The sequence below is a fragment of the Accipiter gentilis genome, chromosome 4 (genome assembly GCF_929443795.1).
Source record: "Accipiter gentilis chromosome 4, bAccGen1.1, whole genome shotgun sequence".
NCBI classification, from domain to species: domain Eukaryota; kingdom Metazoa; phylum Chordata; class Aves; order Accipitriformes; family Accipitridae; genus Astur; species Astur gentilis.
This window is the reverse complement of record NC_064883.1, coordinates 22729607-22752021: the sequence shown is the minus strand read 5'-3', so window position 1 is coordinate 22752021 and position 22415 is coordinate 22729607. Positions and strand designations below refer to the sequence as shown.

General features: G+C 38.9%; 1 protein-coding gene across 16 annotated transcripts in view; it reads left to right on the top strand.

Annotated features, from left to right (window-relative positions):
- CDK14 (cyclin dependent kinase 14) overlaps window positions 1-22415 on the top strand; it is a 333262-nt gene that overhangs the window by 83196 nt on the left and 227651 nt on the right. For 15 of the 16 annotated variants that reach the window (XM_049798612.1, XM_049798611.1, XM_049798619.1 and 12 more), the window contains 2 exons: window positions 7421-7666; window positions 20221-20315. In XM_049798612.1, coding sequence (XP_049654569.1) covers window positions 7421-7666; window positions 20221-20315 — 341 coding nt within the window. Of the gene's footprint in view, window positions 1-3361; window positions 3375-7420; window positions 7667-20220; window positions 20316-22415 lie in introns of those variants that run through there. The other variant, XM_049798625.1, reaches the window with a different exon arrangement.

The window sequence follows — 22415 nt, the reverse complement described above, 5'->3', positions numbered from 1 at the left end:
GGATGGCAATTTTTTAATATTTTACATAAGTCCATAGGTACTGGATGACCAATGTGAACATTTGTAGGAAGTTAAATGTAGGAATTAAAAAACAGATAGTGCATCTTCTTAAAAGACATGATGCGCTTCAGAGTAGTATGTCTTTACACTATACAAACATTCTTAGGTTTTTTCCTTCTGTGTAGTAGGATGTCTGGTCTGTCATGCCAAAGTTGATTGTTCTTTGTTATTGAGGATATCTTTATTCGTATAAATAAATTCCACTGATATGGGACAGCCTATCTTTTACTAAGTACCCTAACAGGTGATTAATTCAGGGGGCATTCATGACTGGTTTTAAAATTCATGAACCATAAGGACTATAAATTACTTGCATGTTTTAACTGATCACTCTCACTCTTTAAATGCTATATTACTTTAAACAGTAAATAAATTAATCCAGCAACCTTTAATTCTAAGAATCGTGTTTTTCTGGGACCTCTTAATTTTGCTGACAGTGATGAAGTGAAAAAAATCTTGCATTGAAACTGTATCACGATAACTAAATCTGATAAACTTTTTTTTTTTTTTTTACATTAATCCCAAATGCAGATTAAGGAGTATTGCTTGAAATGATATAAGGTGATTCAAAAAGACATCTTTATTTAGAAATTATTCCATGAATTGTTATACTGATTTTTATTTATTTGATGGGGCTTATTATGGACATTATGCATGGAGCAAAAATACACTTCTTGTGATTTCAGTCTCTTAACTTCAGTAGTAGTCTTTATGGGAAAAATGTGGCTATATGCAGACATTATGTCCTGAGATACGATACTCTGATGTTAGGGTGGGGCTGTAGGAAACTGTAGCCCAGTGATCCCTACTAATGTAATGATGGCTAAGCCTGTTTACCCTAGAGCAGCAGCCTTGGGATCTTCTCAATTGATTGTGAGACTAAATAGGATGAGATGGGAAAAAAGACTGTCCAAGCTGTTCTGTTGTCTGTCATGCATTGCCTTCTGATTCTGATCAGCAGCTAAGTTGCAAAGTATAAACAATGTTATGCTTTTTTGTGGTTCTAAGATTAGGAATTTTCAAGTGCCCTTTCTTTAACACTCTAGGTGTGTGGTAATGGCTTTTTTTTACTTTAAATAAATATAAACACATCGAGAAACACCAAAAGACCTTTTAATACCAAACTGCACTAACTTTAATGGGGCTGCTTTTTAATTTGCTTTACGTTGCCAGAATCTGTGATAGGTCAAGTAATATTGGAATTGACATGAATATTCTGATTTTCTAGGTAAATCTTCCCTTTGCTATTTCTTTCAAAAGTAGAGAAGAGCTCTTCAGCCAACCGCAAAGTGGCTGTTCGTGCTGTAACTTTTAAGTGGCAAAATTGCTTCTGTCTCATCATCTCTCTTTTTGTCTTACCTTTTTAGTTGAGACTGAGTAAATAACTGTGGACAAATTTAAAAAGTGGGTTTATTTCGGTCATCAGGGTGTGGAGAATATATGAGATACCAGTGGCTGCTCTGGTGACTACTTGGTGTATTGGCATACTGTTTGGCAGGAGTGTGTGTAACAACTTGGGGAAATACAATTGTGTATTTAATATTAATGATCCTTATGTGAAAAATGTAACAGGCAGGATGTTCATGGAGAGGTGCTTCTGTTGGACCATACCTGGGCTGACAGGCATATTTTCTCCAAGGCTGGGGTCAGGGACTCTCAACTACTAATACTGTTACCTCGCTGGGTAGAAACAGTCATTGCTATTTTCAGATTAAATCCTTTCCCAGAAAGACACTGAGTCACTGGAAGTTTCTGAATGCTGCTTTGGAAGTGTTTTTCCAAACAGTAACTTCAAACACAAAAAATGAGTTTCTGTAGGATCACTCTGTTCTCTGTGGAGAAGAGCAAGACTCCTTCCAAAGGGAGATTGGGTGTTCGAGTCTAGTTTAGGTTTTCCAGGACTTTCATCTTGGAACCGAAGCAGAGCCTTGGGGAATGAATGTCCTACATGTAAAGTTCTCTGGTGTGAATGCCATACATACCATTGCCATTGTTTTGGTTTACCTTTTTTACATGGTGGATTTTTTAAATTTTTTTATTTTTTTTTTTTTATTAATCATCTGCCCCTTGTCCCTGCTCCTCTGTCACCGTTTTTGCCAACATCTGTTTCTCAGCACGCTTCTCTGAGGTACTGCTGTTGGGATTCCTGCCAGGTGGGAACTTAGGTGGTAGAAAGCAGCCGTACTCTCTCTTACGTTTGATGTCTGGGGCCACCTAGCATGCCCCAGGTCATGGTGAATTGGCCAGTGACTAACATGCCCAAGAGGTGGTGAATTGGCCAGTGACTTCCTTGAGCCTTTATTATCTGACATAAGTTTGGAAGGACAGTAATGTCTGCTGAACAGTCCTTACAGGACAGTTTTTTTAAGTATTGCCTGTTCCACTTGTAATAATCTATGTTGTTAAATGTATTAAGTTAATTGGCCTATTTTTAAATCCTGTTTCCTATAAAGAAGAGAGAAAGCATAAACAAAGATCCCATTCCTCTGGTCCCCATAGTTATGAGGTCTGCTGGCAGAAATACCTCTTCTGAAAGTGATAACTGTGACTTTATTGCACCACTTTTAAAAGCCAAATAGTTTCTGAAATAGTTTATACTTCTGAAAGTTATGCTTTGAATGTAGTTTTTGGTGGGAGAAGTACCAAATCATGGCAGTAACTCCTGAAGGGTCAAGAATCACTTAAAGTGTTGACATACCTTAATGTTTACTTGTATGATGACTTCTGTTAAAGAAACAGTAATTAACATTGCTTAATGGCTCATGCTGTTTGCTAGACAGAAGTTTTTTTAAATGGATATCACATTCATACTGAAAAGTTCTTGCCTCCGTTTTCTCTTGATTGCGTTTGTTGCTAAGTAGTATTTAGACTAAGTCAAGTGTTTTTCAGCTTCTCATAGCCAAGCAGCAAGAAGGCCGGAGGGGCACAAGAAGTTGGGAGGGGACACAGCCAGGGCAGCTGACCCAAACTGTCCAAAGGGGTATTCCATACCATGTGACATCATGCCCAGTATGTAAACTGGGGGGGAGTTGGCCTGGGGGTATCACTGCTTGGGAACTAACTGGGCGTCAGTCGGTGAGTGGTGAGCAACTGCACTGTGCATCACTTGTTTTGTATATTCCAATCCTTTTATTATTGTTATTATGTTGAGGAATGGTTAATGGAACAGGGTCACAAGTCTGCGTAGGTGCTGTGCAAGCAAGAAGATTTCTGCTGAGACAAGACGGCGACGAAAGTAAGGAACTTTGTGAAGAGAAGTTGTGGTTGAAGAAATGTAAAAATAAGTAGCTTGTGACCGCGAGTACGTGCAATATGTGAGTGTAACCTTTTTATCATGTAACCAATAAGAGAATGACTAGTAGGCATGTGTTATAGAAATCATATAAAAAAACCCTGTTAGAAATAAAGATAGAAGACGCTTGCAGGATCTCATATTGAGTGTTCTGTGTCTTCCCTGCTCGAAACTCTCCGCATTATTATAGTTATTAGTTTCTTCTTTTCTGTTGTATTAAACTGTTCTTATCTCAGCCCACAAGTTTTACTTTTCTTTCCTGATTCTTTCCCTAATCCCACTGGGTGAGGGGGGAGTGAGTGAGTGGCTGGGGTGAGTGAGTGAGGTGCTTAGTTACTGGCTGGGGTTGTCATCTTGTGTATGACAAACCAAGATATCACCTGTGTTGTCTCTACATACATTTGAGGTAAATACTTGTAATAGTTGAGATGCCATTGATCACATCTTCATGTAGCACCCGTTTTGGACTGTGGTGGCATTTGCAGCATCTCAATGAGTGTCTGAGCCCCACTGTTTTAAGTACAGCATTATTTATATTTATAGAGGAAGGGCAAGAAGGGACGGTGAATCATGTAGATTGACTTCTATATGTCATGAGCTCTTACACTTGTTTAAATTTGTGTTTTATTCTGGTAATTGTAGCTAAAGCAGATATTCAGAGACTGCACTGGCAAGAGAGAGTTTCCACTACTTTCTGGATTGTCATTTTCATTGGCATGCACAAGGGTTGTTCTGCATCTAGCGTTAGTAAAAAAATAGTCCCCACTCTGAAGAACCCATGGCTTATGTAGATAAAATAGAATCGTGTAAAAAGAAAGGTCCTGTCTTACAGATGGCAAAATGGACTCAGAGGGAAATTCTGACTCACCCAGAGGATCACACAGGAGCATCCAAAAGAGGCTGAAAATGAACGTGTGTCCTTTGTGACAAATACTATGCTTTAACTGGAAAATGGTCCTTACTCTCCTACGCAAAAAGAAAGCTGGAAGTAAGAGGGTGGGTTAGGCATCTCCTGACTACCAGCGAGGAACTACCAGGTGGTAGACAGTGGTTCACAGGTCTAAGAGCTTCTGATGCTAAGTATTTGTATGTATCATTTGAGAGGATGAAATTTATAAGAATAACTTTTGTTATGGACTACAAGGGGAAAATGATACTTGAGAGGCTGAATTAGTGTAATAGAAAAATTCAAATCTTTACTATTCCTAAAAGCGATCTGGTCGTGCTAGTGAAATCTAAGATCACTTGTATGCACAGAACATCTCCAGAATACGTTATGCATCAGTCTTGCTCAGTACACTGTTACTACAGAATAAGTTCTACCATTAGCTGGACACAAGACTGGCAGGTCAGCATGCCTGCTGCCCAGGGGCAGAAGCAAGGCTATTGTGGTAGCGTAGCTCTTGCTGATGGAGGGAATCCTGAAATTACCAATGAGTTTACTGCAACCTTAAGCTGTGTAATTTTGAAGTTACAGCCAGTGGTCAGTACTGATGTTTTAGACCTGCTCCTTTCAGACTTCAGAGAGAAGAGTTTCAGCATGAAGTTGGACTTGGCCTATCAATGACAGAATGTAAAACAACCACTTAAATACTGTTTCTCTTCAGAGTTTTACAGGCAGGGTAGACGGATTGGAAATGTGTACCCTTCAACAATAGCATAAGCTCAGCTCTGTTGGCTTCACAGTGCGCTGTGGTCAGTGGTCACTTGGAGAGAATGTTTTATTTCTGCTGGGGAACTCTTGATGTAGGTGAGGGAGAAGTGATGAATGAACCCCCTTGCCAGCGCTGGCAGGAGAAGCACTGCAGTTGCAGAGCAGGCAGAGGAGCGCAGGGAGCAGCCCCTGCTTTTGCACTTCTCTGCAATCTTCAGTCTTTCCCACTGGTGACGCTGGTGTTCAGTCTGTGCATCCACTGAGGTGTTTGACTTCTGAGCGGGGGCCTGGTTGGTGTACATCGTGGTTTTAGTAATTTGCAAGTTTGAAGTTGGCTATTAAGAAGATGATTGTGGGGATTTTTATCCTACTCCAGATTCAGTCAAGTGACCTGAAGGTTAAAGCATCTCCCTTCAATATCAAATTCCAAACAATTATTGTTTCCAGTAGAGACGATCAATAGTAACAGATGTCTTGCATTTATTTTTTTTTAACGCAATGCTTACTTGGCCCACGTTAGAGCTAGACATGGAGATTTTCCAGTGGAAAAAGAAACTAGAAGCAGCACTCATGGCATTATTATCTATAATATGTTTATAGCTGTGGATTCCCATGGATCCGGAGAGGACAGTGGGAAGTATGTGGGTGCATGTCTGTGCATTTAAGTTGTTTTAGGGAAAAGAAGCCAATTAATTTTACAAGAAGGCTAATTAAAAATTCTTTGTGCAGCAGCTCTTTATCTTTTCTCTCTGAAGTAATATATCTTTTCTCTCTGAAGTAATAGACCAAAATTACATAATTGCCTTAATTTTGGCCTGAGAGGGAATTATCATTTGGAATGAAGGGGGGCTGTTCCTTTTCTCAGTTAAAACTTGGTTAAGTTTTAGTCTTGGAGAAAATGCTTTAATGAGAAGAAATGTGAACCCTTGTAAAGCCTCATTTGTAGTGCTAGTAATGTCCTTCATTAGAGCTGACCTGGTGTATGATTGTTCGCCCAGATGGCACTGTGCAGGAAATGTACTTTAAATTTTTAATGTACAAAAGAAGTCTTTGATCTACTGTTACAGTAGATCATCAAAACCACAAAACATTAAAAAAACCAAGGTATATTCACCCAGTATTTCTATAAACAATTGAAGTAAGTTGGATCTCAAGGCACAGAATTCCTCCAGGGAAATGGCAAAGAATAATTTCTTGGAGAATTGGAGCGTATTGGAGACGCTTTGGGTTATGGGGGAAGAGTCCTGATTAAATGGTAATGGTAAATATTTTTAAAAAATTTTTTTCATATTAACTATTTTATGACAGCAAGTTTTCAAAAATGCTTAGATTGTAGGTGCTTGAATGAAACATTATGCTTCTTTAATTGTATGTATGTGAACAACGTGGTTGACAGCAAATTAACACTGTCTATCCTTAAATACTTGCAAATGTTACAGAAAAAGTACATTGTAGATTCTTTTGATTTGCCTTATGATTTAAGGAGCCTCTTAGATCTGCTTGCATCACATTTCATAGCTTTTCCCTGTAGCCTGAAAGCTAAAGTTATTTATTTTCTTCCCAAATAAAAGTTGAGTCTCATACAGGTGAAAACAGAAGCTGAGGCCTCAAATACAACCCTCTACCAACTGCGTGATTTAAAAAAATGTCTTATATGTTGTAATGTATTAAAATTAAAACCATAAACGTACATGACTGGAGTATCTAAACTCGCTGTTCTGCTTATTTAGTTCTTTTGAACAAGCAATAGCTTATTTTGGTAGCTCAAGCAGCAAGTTGCAGTCTTCGGGGCTTGGCAGAGTCATACTTCACAGTAACAAAGAACTGAACTTCTGCATTTTAGTGTGCCATTAAGCTGCAGTCTCACGTTTCACTGCCTGGGAATTGATTTGCTGATTTGATTTCCCTGAGACATATGGTGATGATAATAATAACACTGTATAAGCATTATTTAAAAATACTATAATATACTGGTATTGGATCTTTGGCAGGCCAGCACTGAAGTGCACACACAAACTACCATCATTTATTTAAGTTTTGTCTCGTCCACTTTTAAACAAATGGAAATCAATACTGCTTGTGGATATCGGTGGCTAGATTGGAGAAAGAAGTGAAGTGACGTTGTTGCTAAGAACACGTAAAAGAAAACACAAACGTATGAATTTTATGTGTGTTCCTCTCTTCATCTTTCTTTTTCAGGATCTTTTAGTACGCTGTACAAAGATAGGCTTTTTATTGTTATGACTGCGCTCTGTGTCCCCTATGTAAAATGCATGTATTGTTTCCTATTTTAATGTAGAAATAGAAGATGAATGCTTATGAAGTCCAATGCCTTTTTTGATGCTGGCTGATGTATGGATTGACATGGACTTTAAGACTGTTAAGAGTCAATGACTGCTGTTTTTTCCTTTCAGATATGTGTCACAAAGATGTCTACACGGAACTGCCAGGGAATGGATTCAGTGATCAAACCTCTGGATACAATTCCTGAGGATAAAAAAGTACGGGTTCAGAGGACACAGAGTAGTTTTGATCCATTTGAGAAACCAACTAATCAAGTGAAGAGAGTTCATTCGGAGAACAACGCTTGCATTAACTTCAAAACTTCATCTGCAGGGAAGGAATCACCTAAAGTCAGGCGGCACTCCAGCCCCAGCTCTGTAAGTGCACAGTCCTGACACCTGTGTGCATACCAAATGGTGAAATTAATAACACTAGATAAATGTTTTCTTGCTTAAGAAGGAATTGATTACTTGGATTACTTGGCTGCTATTAAAGATGTTTCCCATATATATTTGTAGTGTTACGTATAAAATAGTATAAGCAAATGGAACTTGAAAAGGAATATATTTTGAAATTCCTTTCAGATATTAGCTGGGGTGTCTTATGGGATTTCTAAGCACTTTCCTCTCCTGATCCTGGCATGGCATTACAGCTGCTATAATGTTTATGTTGCAAATTTTGCAAAGGGTTGCTTATTTCTGAAGAGGAATTCTTTCCCATGAAGTTTAGGAAACCGTATGAATTGCCTTTTTGATTTTTAGATTTAGGTTTTAGAGAAAGATCAGATTTGACAGATTTTGCTTACATTTTAAAATTCTCATTTTAAAATCAAGTAGTAAAAATAACACTTATTTCCATGTTAGAAACTTTGTGTGAGAGAGAGAAGAGAGAAAAACAACTGAGAAGGGTTTGGCAACACATCATCATTGTTGTTTTATTCTCGACTATTTTAAAAGAAACTAGATAAATAAAATGTCATGTCTTTCATGAATAATGCCCAGAACACATTGCCCCCAGAAGACTTTCAAAATTATTGAAAAACTATTTCTGTTATGCTTTGGCAAGCAAAATCCATAATAATGTGACCTTTGAGTTGAAGACTACAGATCTAAGCAGAATGGATGTAACACTTCAAATCTTAGTTGGCGTGAAATAATTTAAAAGGTTGATTGCCTTTTCTTTTTTCTTTTCTTTCTTTTTTGATTTGCTCTATCTTCTGGACATCTTCTCTCCTCCCTACAGAAGTTTGACTGAATCCTGTCAGACTTCTAAGAAGAAATGACAGAGATCCATTTTCTGTAGATGAGCTTCATTTAACCCATGTGAATTTAACAGATAAGATGCCATGTCTCCAAGGGACTGTCCTTTTTAGAAAAGGTTACACTTTAAAATGTAACCATCTGTAGCAAAAACAAATTTGCTTTTTCATCATTGACTGGCATTATATAGCTGCTTCCAAAGTTGTTTCTTGTGTGTTCCAGATGAGTCCATAACAAGGAGTTCTTACCATAGAACTTTTACAATCATTAAGGATAGATGGAGTAGTTTGCACTGTTTACTTGAGCATGATGCCTGATTATTGTTTGGCACCAGAACTGTCAATTTAAATGACTTTTTTTGAAAGTCTTTCCTAAAGTTCTTTTGTGGTATTAACTCGCTCCCCATCTCTGCTGTTCTTATCTTGTTCCTCTTAGAAAGTATTACTGATTTCTGCTAATGACTTATGTACTACTTTTCTATTAAAACTGAAGGGTTTTATTTGCTTTGCTTCCTGTCGTGGTTTAAGCCCAGCCGGCAACAAAGCACCATGCAGCCGCTCACTCACCCCTTCCCCTCCGGCCCTGGTGGGATGAGGAGGAGAAAATATAAAGAAAAGCTCATGGGTCAAGACAAGGCCAGGGAGGGATCACTCACCAGTTATGGTCACGGGCAAAAGACAGACTCAACTTGGGGAAAAAACAAAATCAATTTAATTTACTCCCAATCAAATCAAAACAAGGATAATGGGAAGTAAAACCAAATCTTAAAACACCTTCCCCCACCCCTCCCTCCTTCCTGGCTCAGCTTCACTCCCTATTTTCTCTACCTTCTCCCCCTCCAGTGGCACAGGGGTATGGGGAATGAAGGTTGCGGTCAGTTCATCACACGTCGTCTCTGCCGCTCCTTCCTCCTTAGGGGCAGGACTCCTCACACTCTTCTCTGGCTCCAGTGTGGGGTCCCTCCCAAGGCAGACAGTCCTCCATGAACTTCTCCACTGTGGGTCCTTCCCACGGGCTGCAGTTCTTCACGAACTGCTCCAGTGTGGGTCCTTTCCATAGGCTGCAGTCCTTCAGTCACAGACTGCTCCAGCGTGGGCATTCCCGTGGAGTCACAGCCATCTTTGGGGGGCATCCAACTGCTCCGGTGTGGCGTCCTCCCTGGGCTGCAGGTGGGCATCTGCTCTCCTGCTCCCCTCCATGTGCTGGGCAGGGGGGGGGGGGCAGCCTGCCATCTCACCACGGGCTGCAGGGGCATTCCCTCCTCTGGTGCACCTCCTCCCCCTCCTTCTTCACTGACCTCAGTATCTGCAGAGGGGTTTCTCTCACATTCCAATCTCCTTCTCCACTGCAGGTTTCCCCTTCTTAAATCTGTTATCCCAGGGGCACTATTACTGTCACTGATGGGGTTGGCCTTGGCCAGAGGCAGGTCTGACTTGGAGCTGGGGAATCTTCCAGCAGCTTCTCACAGGAGCCACCCCTGCAGCCCCTTTCCTGCTATCAAAACCCTGCCACACAAACCCAAAACACCTCCAGAATTTTGAAGCTGACTTTTTTCGAAACTGTGTTATTGGCATCTTGTTCTTTTCCAGAGGGCTGCTACTCTACTGTGTCCAGGCAATCTCCTATGATCCCAGTATTTTCTTATGTAAATGATGTTAATGCTTCCTCTACTAGTATGTGCCTGGTTAGAGGCCTAGCTAAACATACGCTTTTGGTTATCTTCTCCTATGCTGACTCACACAGAGTTGCTGGGGATGTCTCATGTTAAAGTAGGTGCATAGGAATTTCCTGAAATACAATTCTTATTTCTCAACTTCCCATAATTCTCCCTGATTTTTATAGCTCTGTTTGATGAACTCATTTCTTCCTTCTGCTTGGAGGCATTGTTCGTTATTTGTGACTCTTCCTCACAAGGAGTGATCTGAAGAGCACCTGGCAAGGATTAACTTGTGGAATAATGTCAGTGTTCATGCCAATGAAGGGGAAAGAGCAGAACTTCACAGGAAAAGGTGGTGTTAGTCCTCTGCTGATTGCAGGTCACACGTGGTCCTGTCTGGGAGACCTATGTTCAGATGTCCAAGGCAGAGATATCATCAAGTTGCTTCCCTTCCCCCAGAGCCTGAATACATTGCGTCAGGCAGGAGATGTTCTGATGCACATTTCATTGAGCATATGTCTGTGTGGTTAGTTGCAGGAATTTGTCATTCTCTGGTTTTGAATTACACTTGAATTTCGACGAAGGGTTTTGGGTTTCATTTTTTTTCTAGTCCTGATGTTGTATAGCAGATGCCCTTGCTACTTCCTCTTCTGATCATTACTTCTTTTTCTTCCTTGTCAGAGGACTGCTACATATTCTCCCTTACTGAGTTAATACTTGATTCTCTGGAAATTCTGCTGTACAGATTATACCAGTCTGAATGGGCATTTCAGTTTCTGTAATGTTCTTGAGCATGCTATGCCCTCTGGGTCGTACTGGCTACAGTTGTGTAGTTGTTTTTCAGTTTTGGGTCTGTTCTCTGTAAGCTTTATTTTAAGATACTCTGATAGATGTATGCTACCTTCAATTTGCACTTTCTGCGCTTGATTAGTAGAGGAACTGAATTAGAGATAGGCTTCCGTTTAGTCTTTTCATCATTTAAAGTCCTCTGTAGCCATCAGGTGGGGAAGTGATGTCTTACGGAAGGCACATGGCTGAGGCTTGCAGTCTCCATATCACTGCTTCTGCTCAGGTGAAAGTCTTTTATTTGTCTCAGAACTAACATTTTCCAAGATGTGACCTGAAAGACCTTGTTTATAATGCCCTGGGGCATTAGCTTCTGTTTTGGTTAGTTTCACAAGCTTTATCAGCTCTCTAGCAGTTATTGGCTTCAGTGTTTGAAGATCACCAAATAATATTCCGCAGGTGGCATGTACCCACTTTGTGTTTTCTGTACCTTTGAAATGCTCTGCACACGGACATACACACACAGGTTTGGGAAAGCTGGAACTCCATGTTCCTGCCCACAGTTTGTCACTTGGAAAATAAATAATTTGCTCTTGAACATGAAGTAATTTGCTGCAGTTAATGTCACACTTTGTTGCAACCTAGTAGAAATCCTGTGTTGTTAATAAGCGCAGTAGCATACACACAGAAGTTAGCATGGGTTTTTTTGTTCTTTTAAGAGCAACTTAGTTTTTACACTTAGAGTCTTTCCACCTGACATTTAAATACTCATTATGTAAAACAGCCACATTGCATTGCATTTTCTTCCCACCTCCTTTTAAACATAAGAAACCATTTATGAGGGTGATTTTCAAACTGTTTAACCCGATTTAAATTGGTTGTTATTATGGAATGAAATTTCCAGCAGAACAGACTTACTCTTTTTATCACATCAGAATAATGGATAATATTCACCTTGGAGGTAATGAAGTAGGTGTTTGCCTACTTGTGCATCACCTGTCAGCCACTGTTAGAAGGAGGGAACTTGGCGTGACAAACCTTTGCTCTGATCCAGCCCAACACAATATGTGTGTGTGTATATATACATATATATGTATGTAATATACATGTAGCTATAGTTGTGTGTACTTATCTATCTGTATATGTGTATCTTTCTAAAAATCTTTTGCTGAGTCTTTTGCCTACCGAGGTAAGAAACTTGCTTTTCTTTTCTCCCTAACTGAAGAAATGGTAAAACTACAAAATAAACTGGACAAAATAAAAAAAGGCGCAACTCAAAAACAAACACAAAAGTTTTATTTGAGCTCCATGCTCTTTAGGCACGTGGCCTTATTTATTTTTCTCCAGCGCAAGGTGAAGTTTTATTGTATTCAGAGTACACATTTTATACATTAAAATGGTACTTTTGCACAGTATGTAAATAGAATATTGTAAGTTTTATAAGCTAGCCATCTGGTCAAGATTTAGTTACATAGTGATAGTTCCTTCTCCTTGAATGGCTTAAGATCCGTGGCAATGAATTCAAATGTCACACTAAGGGATATGTACTACCTTTCAGTTACTTTTTAAAAATTAAATGCAGCAAAACACTAATTTTCTACCAGCTCACATAAATGTAAAAAATCTATTCAGATAAAAATAATTGGATAAGCAATGCTTTACTGCATTGACTGTGCACTGGTTTTGGGAGAGCAGCCTCTCTTCTGTTTCTGTAATTTCTATTCATTTTCAGTCCTGTTATATGCAACTTTCCTCCAAAAAAGTGCAAGCAAAAGCATGAACTGATCCTATTAACACATTGTAAATCAATTGCATAAGAAATCTAACTTTAAAGCAGACACTAAAGTCAGAATTTTGTCTAAAAGTTAGGCATCATTTCTGTCTGCCTAAACACTTGTTGTGCTGTTCTCGCCTGTCTTCCTCTTCAGGTGTATGCAATCTTCTCCAGTTTTAGGAACCTATTAACTACTAGGGTAACTGCATCCTTCCTGGTCGGTACTTTTTATTGAGGAAAGATAATTTCAGAGTTCAGTGTAGAGAGCAGATTTTTCTTTTCTGGCACAAGGGAAGCTTTAATAATCGTTAACCTGAGGGATACTCTCTAGATGATAAGGCAGATAAAATGTGGCAGTTGGTCCAGCTCCTGTGCTTTAACAGCCTGGAGAACAACTAAACAGCTTTAAAAACTGCATCCAGCCCTTTCACAGAGAGCTCTATGGTCAATTCTGCTCAGGTTGCTCTTAATTTATGGCTGTGTGTAAAGGGTTAGAAAGATGCAAGCAACAGGATGGGATCTAATAGTGGGAGAGCTGGGATTAAGGCTCAGTTTGGATTCTTGAACATATTTGTATCCCTTGAACATTGCCCTAGAAAACAGTCCAACTTGCAAAGTTTAAAAAAAAAAGAAAAAAAATGTGTGATCAAATCGACCTATTATTGTAGGTTGGATACAACCTGAAATTATTGTGAAATTTGCATGTGGTTTTGTGAAAGAAGCTTTACTGTTGTGTTGAAGAAGACAGAATATAAAATGGTTAAAAAAAAAAATCTGCTGTTCTTATGGTTTAATCTCAGTTAAGCCTCTTGGCCTACCTTTTACTTTCAAGTTTTTCTAGCAATGAATCGATTTCTTTTGAGGCATGTAACAAAATAGATCTTTAGTTGTGATTTTCAATAATTTACAGTGGTACTGTGAACATAATATTTTTGCTCTTGAAGATAGTTTTATATTGAAGTTTAATATCCTGACGGTTGTTTTTTTTTTAAAAAAAAAGGGTCTATTTAAAACTTAGGCTCGGGAGCGTGACGGTTAAGTGGGACATTCACAAGCTGTTTTGCAGTTATGAAAAATGCATGAGAACATAACCCACACAGCTTCTGTAAGAATAGTCAGGTGATTTGTAGTGTAATTTTCCATTAGAGCTTTCTTTACTACATAGATTTTGAAAATTTCTGAGAAAGAGAGGTGTTCACATGGCAATGTAGTGCAAGGACTCATACTGCAAGATCTTGGATTTAACCTGTTACCCCTCCTACAGTCTATATCAATGAAATGGCTATTCGAAATGACCTGGTCAGAAAAGACAGTTTGCTCTCACTTCTTTTTCTCTCCATTATTTTTAATACTCTCATGTCAGTTTGAAATACTAGCACTCAGCATTCTGGTATACTTTTTCTATCCTTATTACTATGATCTGTATTTCCTTAACCAGAAGGAAAAATATATCTAATCTTTGTTACTGTAAGCTGTGCTGCTAAAGATGCTCAGTCCCCATGCTCAGTGTTGCTCTTAGACTAATCTTGCACTGGGAAAAATGTAGACTAATAATAAGAAAACTACCTTAATGGAAACTGTTTTCAAGGAAAGTGAAGCATAAAGGCAAACAAGTAAAACTCCCACTGGGTTTCCTGAAGGGAAAACCATGCACAGTTCTGCGCTCCAGTTGCCAGTGTCCTCTTGGGGGTAACATGATCCAGCACAACCTGTGCTAACTTTCACAGTGACTTAGGACTATATTCAATTCTTCAGAGGAATGAGGACCTTTACTCCCTTCTGTCTTAGTAATTTATCTATCTTTCCCATTTGAGTTCCCTGAAAGATTTCTCCCTAGCATGAAAATTCACTTTTCAGTGGTTTTTCAGTGATTTTCCAGGGTTATCAATTTCTTGCTGGCTGGTTGTTTACTGCCTATTTAACTTTTTGCTCATTAAATAGTTCAATCTTGGTCACATGTGCACCTGTGGGTTTGTTTGTTTGGTTGGTTTTTTTAGCTCTCAAAGTTCTTTTTTTGTAGGAAATACGAAGCTCTAAACACTGAGCAACGGGCTTCTTTACGCCTAAGTAGTCCCACTGATGTTCAGTATATACAAGTCTGTGTGGCCATAGGGAGGAGATTTTGCTTTGGCTTATATCCAACAAATCGTGATAAAATTTTCATAGAAAAGATTTGAAGGCTTTAATTAACTAAACAAAAAAATTACACATTCAGTAAATAACTAGTTTTCAGACATGGCAAAGATTGTCCTTTTATCACAGTCATGTTATGGCGTGACATATTTTGGTTGACAGCCAACTGAATATGAGCCAGCAGCGTGCCCAGGTGGCCAAGGCGGCCAACGGCATCCTGGCCTGTATCAGAAACAGCGTGGCCAGCAGGAGCAGGGAGGTGATTGTCCCCCTGTACTCGGCACTGGTGAGGCTGCATCTCGAGTGCTGTGTTCAGTTTTGGGCCCCTCACTACAGGAAAGACATTGAGGTGCTGGAGCGTGTCCAGGGAAGGGCAACAAAGCTGGTGAGGGGCCTGGAGCACAAGTCCTCTGCGGAGCGGCTGAGGGAACTGGGGTGGTTTAGTCTGGAGAAAAGGAGGCCGAGGGGAGGGAGACCTTATCGCTCTCTACACCTGAAGGGGGTTTGTAGTGAGGTGGGTGCTGGTCTCTTCTGTCAGGTGGCTGGAGATAGGATGAGAGGAAATGGCCTCAAGTTGCAGCAAGGGAGATTTAGGTTGGATATTAGGAAAAATTTCTTTACTGAAAGGGTTGTCAGACATTGGAACAGGCTGCCCAGGGAAGTGGTTGAGTCACCATCCCTGGAGGTATTCAAAAGACAGACGTGGTGCTTAGGGATATGGTTTAGCAGTGGACTTAGCAGTGCTAGGTTTATGGTTGGACTTGAAGATCTTAAAGGTCTTTTCCAATCTAAATTATTCTATGTCAGTGTTTTCTATGATTCTATGTCGGTGTAAGGAGGAGTAAGAAGAAAGGAAAATTAATAGTGGTAGAAGTATGGTAATGTTAGATCTTCACAAATTAGCTCTGAACAAACAGTTATCAAAATACGTGCATTCAGCTAAAATTAGCTGAAAACCAGCTAAAATTAGTACTCTTTTCTATTGAGAAATCTTGCCTGGGTCAAATTGGAGGATTGCACCAGCTTTCTAAAACATAGGGGAACTCCTTGCGAGTCTGCTGCTTGTGAGATATGTCAGTGGTTGATGCAAGCCCTGTACATCTGATGTGCTCTGGGTATGTCTCACTCACTACGTGTATTTCAGTCAACCATACCCTAAGCAGAATATGGGACTCTTGTGGCTCAACAAACACAAATCTCTGTGTATATGTATTCCCGTATATTTTACTGGAAGGAATAAAATACTTTAAAAGAAGTAATTATACTTAAAAGTAAATTTTCTATATTTGATTTTAATATTAGAATTTGCTAAAAAAAAAAAAAAAAAAATTGGTACCATAATCTTGTTGTAAGAAGGCATATTTTTTTAACAGAAATGGTTGAAAAAGATGAACTAATGTGGAGAAATCTGAATAATAAAATTAATGGCCATGAAACTGGAAAAATAACTATATGAAAGGGGGAGTGCAATAATAAAGTAAAGTAGGCTGGAGTGGTTATAATTTTCAGCAGTCACATGGAACTTCAAGTTATTTAGATCCCTTTAAGCTTAAAACTTAAGTTTTGGAAAGTTTCATATTTTTGCATTATCTCAGTCAGTCTTCACCTCCTTTATAATGCAGAAATAAAAGGAAAGGTAAGAAGTGTCTGAACTTCTTACCTTTATAAGCAATTTGTAATTGTAAGTTTGAATTAATGTGTGAGGCTTCATCTTTTTAAAAAAAATGGAGAAAATGTTGTGGAAATGGTAATGTTCCTTTGTTTTCTAAAGTAATTCCTGTGCTGAATGAGATCTGTCTTGGTGTTTCGTTAAGAAATATCATGTAAATGAGTTTGCAAGGTCTTCTGCTGCCTCATAATTTATTTAGATTTTTTTCAGTAAAATCCTCTGAAGTGCTTTTCTACAACAGATACTGTCGTGGTTTAACCCCAGCCAGCAACTAAGCACCACGCAGCTGCTCACTCACTCCCCCTCATCCAGTGGGATGGGGGAGGAAATCGGGAAAAGAAGTAAAACTCCTGGGTTGAGATAAGAACGGTTTAATAGAGAAGAAACTAATAATGATAATGATAACACTAATAAAATGACAACAGTAGTAATAAAAGGATTGGAATGTACAAATCATGCGCAGGGCAATTGCTTCACCACCCGCCGACCGACACCCCGCCAGTCCCCGAGCGGCGATTCCCCGCCCCCCACTGCCCAGTTCCTATACTAGGTGGGACGTCCCATGGTCTGGAATACCCCATTGGCCACTTTGGGTCAGCTGCCCTGGCTGTGTCCTGCGCCAACTTCTTGTGCCCTGGCTGGGCATGAGAAGCTGAAAAATCCTTGACTTTAGTCTAAACACTACTGAGCAACAACTGAAAACATCAGCGTTATCAACATTCTTCTCATACTGAACTCAAAACACAGCACTGTACCAGCTACTAGGAAGACAGTTAACTCTATCCCAGCTGAAACCAGGACAGATACCTTCAAAAATTTTAAGTCTTTTAAGATTACAAATGCAAGGAAAAATAATGCCCATTTTCACAAAGGGAGATCTAACAGTGTGAGAACACGAGCAATCCCATCTAGTGATCTAGTTGGAATAGAGCTGAGCTCCACTGCGGAGGTGCTGTAATCTGGAATGAGAAGGATATCAGCCACGTGGTTTTACTGCATACAGGACAGGTGGTGGCTAACAGGTTGGGTTTCTAGTTGTTTTCTGGTTGTTTCTGGTCTGCTCTTACCCTACGTGAGCAAGCACTGGACAAGGGATTCGGGCTGCTTGGGGAGGGTGGCAGGTCAGCCTTGCTGCTGCAGAGCTGAGCCCTCGGGCACTGTGTGGGGTTGCCCCTGAGGACAAGGCAGTCGAAACCAGCACCTCTTTTGTACGATCAGGAGCGAGCTCTCCTCCTGGTCCCGCCAATGCAAGCTTTTAGCGATTTGCCTGTGCTTGGTGAGGATGCAGCAGCTTCCAGGAGGAGAATGTGTCAAAAGTCATGACCTTAAATCTGTGCTTCTGGCAGCTGGAGTATGGAGTAATGAGCTTGAGGTTGTAGGAATAATTACTGTTGATAATTTACTGTGTGGTAATGGATTAAAGGCATCCTGTTTCCTATCAAGATCTTAAGGCATTACAAGTTGTTGTGACCTTTATGTTATGGTTTCCAGTGGCATACAATAAAAGTAAATCTCAGTGTGAATATAAGAATGGATGTGAAACACATGTATAAACCCTGTCCTCTTTCTTCCTCACTATGAGGAAACCAACAGTGAACCATTCACTGTTAACTAGGGCAGCATTTCCACTCCAAAGCTACTCACTGTGTGTTCACTGCAGCCTGCAGTTTGGGAAATACTTTGCTATCCCTCTTCATTATGTAGGAGCCACTTAAACTTATCTAAACACTTTTTTTCCTATAGTTTTATAATGTTGCATTAGTCCATAATTGGATACTTAAATGACCAGGCTACTTGAATAAATATTTTAGTCGCCTCTGTTGCTGACATCTGTAATCAAACTGTGATTAAAAAACCCCCAAAATTCGTCTCTAACCAGGCAGAATGCGTTTTTAATCAGAGATTGGGAACTGAGAATATTACTGCCTTATCTATAATGAAGTGTTCCAAATAATGTAACAGGAAAAAGATCTGAGAGTTCTCATATGACAAATTTTCATCAGTCTATTAATATTTAGGAATTGGATAGAGAAATAATAGGTTGCTCTGTATTCTGGAGGGAGATGAAATACATGTGTATATCCTGATACCATTCAACAGAAAGCTAGGATGTTAGTCTCCAAAAAAAAAAAGAGTGTACATGCCAAAGTACTAGAATTTTGGCTTAGGACAAATGTAGAATAGTTGGGTAAAGAGAATTTTTGCATTTTCTGGCTAATGGTTAATTGCGTGCAGTGGAGAGGTATGAGTTACCAAGTCATCTTACCTGGGATACTCTTGTCTGTTTAAATAGAAGTAATTTTTAGGCTCAGTTGATTTAAAAATTTCAACCATGGTTTTAAAGGAATTTACACACAGATGTGTCCTGTACTGTAGCGTTTGTTTCCTTTCAAATACTGAAACTTGAGTACTTTTTTTGTAAATCAGGCGTAAGATCCTAAATGTGAGTGTACACTGTGCAGCTGCACATGGCTTAGTCTCCCAGTTGAATTCAACACTAAACACGCTGGATTTGCTTGGCTGCTTTTCTTTGTAATGTTATAACCAGAGTACCAACAAATCAGTCCCTGTATGTGATTTCAGCATCAGTGCTGACCCTCCAAAGTTTCTGCTCTATATTCTTTTGGTAGGTTTAGGTACAGGACATCTTGGCACTGCAGTCAAAAATGTATGTAGAGAATGCTGAGGGGAGCTGCAGGTCATTTTTTTGCAGTGTCCTTCTGGTCTTGGGGGAAAAATAAAAAGCCCTTTCCTTCCAGACAACTGGAAAATGAGGAAATTTGGGAAAACAGGATGCACTTCAGAAAAACTCAAACATTTTCCAAGAACTTCATTGGAAACTTTTCATGTCAGGTGAATTTCTGTTTTTTGCTGTGTTGTGGTGTTCTCTCTAAGGACTGTGTAAAAATGGGGCAAGTACCAGTCTGTTGCAAAGGCCAGCTGAGCTATCTGGCCCTTTGAGCAAGAGTCATTGCTTGGCTTCGTTCAGTTTTAGACTCCTCACTTAAGCTGCAAATATTAAGGCTATTCAACTATGCTGCATATACATGCCATTAAAAGTATGGTGTGATTTATCCGCAATCTGAAGACTAAACATAATTCAGAGTCAAGATACTCTCATTAAAGATGCTTTCCTGTAGTATTTTGACTGTCTGAGCAATGGTTAATGTACCAGGACATTGACTACTTAGAGCAATGTTTTGGGGTTGGCTTTAGTCTAAAAGTAAAAAAAAAAAATTAGAGAGTTAAACAGCTCTTTTAATCTGATTTTGTAGGGCAGATTAAGATTGTTGTTTAGATCTCTTAACAAAGTTGTTAATGATATTTTTCCCTGTATAAAGTGGTATATGTGAAAAATAAAACAGAAACACCTCTTTGATTAAGAACACAATCCTTTTGATAGTTCGAATGTTGTAAGTGTACGGTTGATATCAGCAACGACCATCTGGGGTGCTGAATGATGTTTTGTTTGAGTAGCCTATTAGATTGATTCATTAGCTCTGGTATTAATTTTTTTTTTTATTGTTGGCAGCTGAAAACATGCAGGTCTATGAGTTTTGATAATGATGTTTGATCTCTAAAGGCTGCATCAAAGCAGTTAATGTTGCGGGTGCAATACATGCTGAAACGTCATCTTCTTTTGTTTTGTTTAGCCTACAAGCCCCAAGTTTGGAAAAGCAGACTCATATGAAAAACTGGAAAAACTAGGGGAAGGGTCCTATGCTACAGTATACAAAGGGAAAAGCAAGTAAGTGGTGTTTTTTTAATTTAATTTTGTGTGTAAATGAAGATAAGCAGAAAGTATTAACTGATGTTGCTGCACTTGTACATAGATCTCTGTGAATGAATGCAAAGTGCTACTGCCATGTGCTCTAGTGAAAGAGGCTGAGACCATATTGCATGGGTAACATACTACCTTCACAAGATGAGATCCCATGTTGTTAATCTCATGTTTTGTTTGTACTTTAATGTTGTACTACTTTCTCAATATCCATATCAAATTAATTTTTAGGGGTAAAAGCACAATATACTGTCAAGTAGATTTTTCTGATGTTCTGAGAGCAATGCTGAATATACGCAATAAATTGTTAGCTTTTGTTTGTAATTATTAAAAAGCTTGAATAAAATAACATGAAGGGAATTAATGGAATTTTGGACTACTGTAAGTTTAGTTTGTTTACAAGAGATTATTTACAGTCATTGCAACTATTCCACCTCAAAATAATCTACTATATACATATCAAATATTTTTTTTCAGCCACTTTAATGTTTTGTTGCAACTTTTTTATCCTCAATGCCCTAAGTGCTTCTGTATTGTATAAAATAACTCAGTAAACACACTTAAAATATACTTCTTGAGCTTGTGCTTCAGTTGAGAGTTAATCTTTTGTCAAGCAGAGTGTCTTGTGCAAGTTCATATGTTAATCAAGTTTTCATAATCAAATTTTCAATAATAATAAAGCAGTTCTGAGAGGGGGATTTGGTATGTGCCATATCTTTATTTAAAAACTTTGTCTAGTGAATGATAGATGAGGCAACTCTACCATTCTCAGCAGAGAGAATATCATGACAGTCATAGGACAGAACAACTACTGAAACAAGGAATTATGTGTTAACATTTTCCAGGGTTATTAAGTTACGTAGGTACTGAAAATTATTTTTTTCACTGAATATTAGTAAAAAATCAGAGGGGTGACGTCATCTCTCAGTAGCTTTGAGATTGATGAGCATAATGACAGCTGATATGAATAAAAACATGTTCTAAATGTAGAAAAAAATATTTATACTTCTGCTATGTCAGTGCATGTATTGTCTTTCACTGGCAGTTTTCTTCAAGAAAATGCAGTTACGTTGTATTGTTAGTGGTTCAGTTACGCATCAGCATAAGTTCCAGACATTACACACATGTAAGCTTTTTATTGGGGTCTATGTAATATTAGAAAACGGTATAGATTTCAGCTTGTGCCTTATTACTAAAACCCTTTAGTAAAATCATAGCGCGTATCTGGTGAGAGTTATCCCATATGCCTTGGCTTTCAATAAGATTGAACTAAGGCAACGGGATTGCTAGATGTCCCATCAATCAGTGGAACAGAGTGAAAGTTAAAAACAAAGCAAAGCGCTTCCCTGAAGCTATTTCATTCAGTGGTGATTTGTGAATGTGTTATGAAACATAGATTGGTTAGAAATACTCGTTTGTTTTAGTAGAGCTGACTGCAGAGCTGTAAGAAATACTTCAATGATTTTAATGGTAGTTGATTAATAAATTGAAATTACTGGGCTCTCTGCATTCTCCATTATAAATAGCAAGCTCTGGATAAGTAGTGTGAATTATAACAATTATATATAACTTTGTTCTGCTGCTTCATAACATCTTTTGGAAGGTCTTTAAAATGTATTTTTAAAAAAGTGTGTGTAACTGGAGTGTGGATAAGGATGCATATGCAGAGAATATTCCTAATGTTATAGTAATATTCCTTCACCTGCTTAATTTTGTTTGGTTTACTTTTTGTTCCCACTGAGAATTGAATAATTCCCATATTACACAGCACTATCCAGATTCAGGACCTCCAGTCCAGACTTATAGAATCATAGAATCATTTACGTTGGAAAAGGCCTTTAAGATCATCGAGTCCAACCATCGACCATGCCCATTAAACCATGTCCTGAAGTGCCTTGTCTACCTGCTTTTCGAATACCTCCAGGGATGGTGACTCAACCACTTCCCTGGGCAGCCTGTTCCAATGCCTGACAACCCTTTCTGTAAATAAATTTTTCCTAATATCCAATCTAAAAAATCAGTTGAATTACTTCACAGCAGGAGGAGGTTGTACTTTAAGAACAGGGG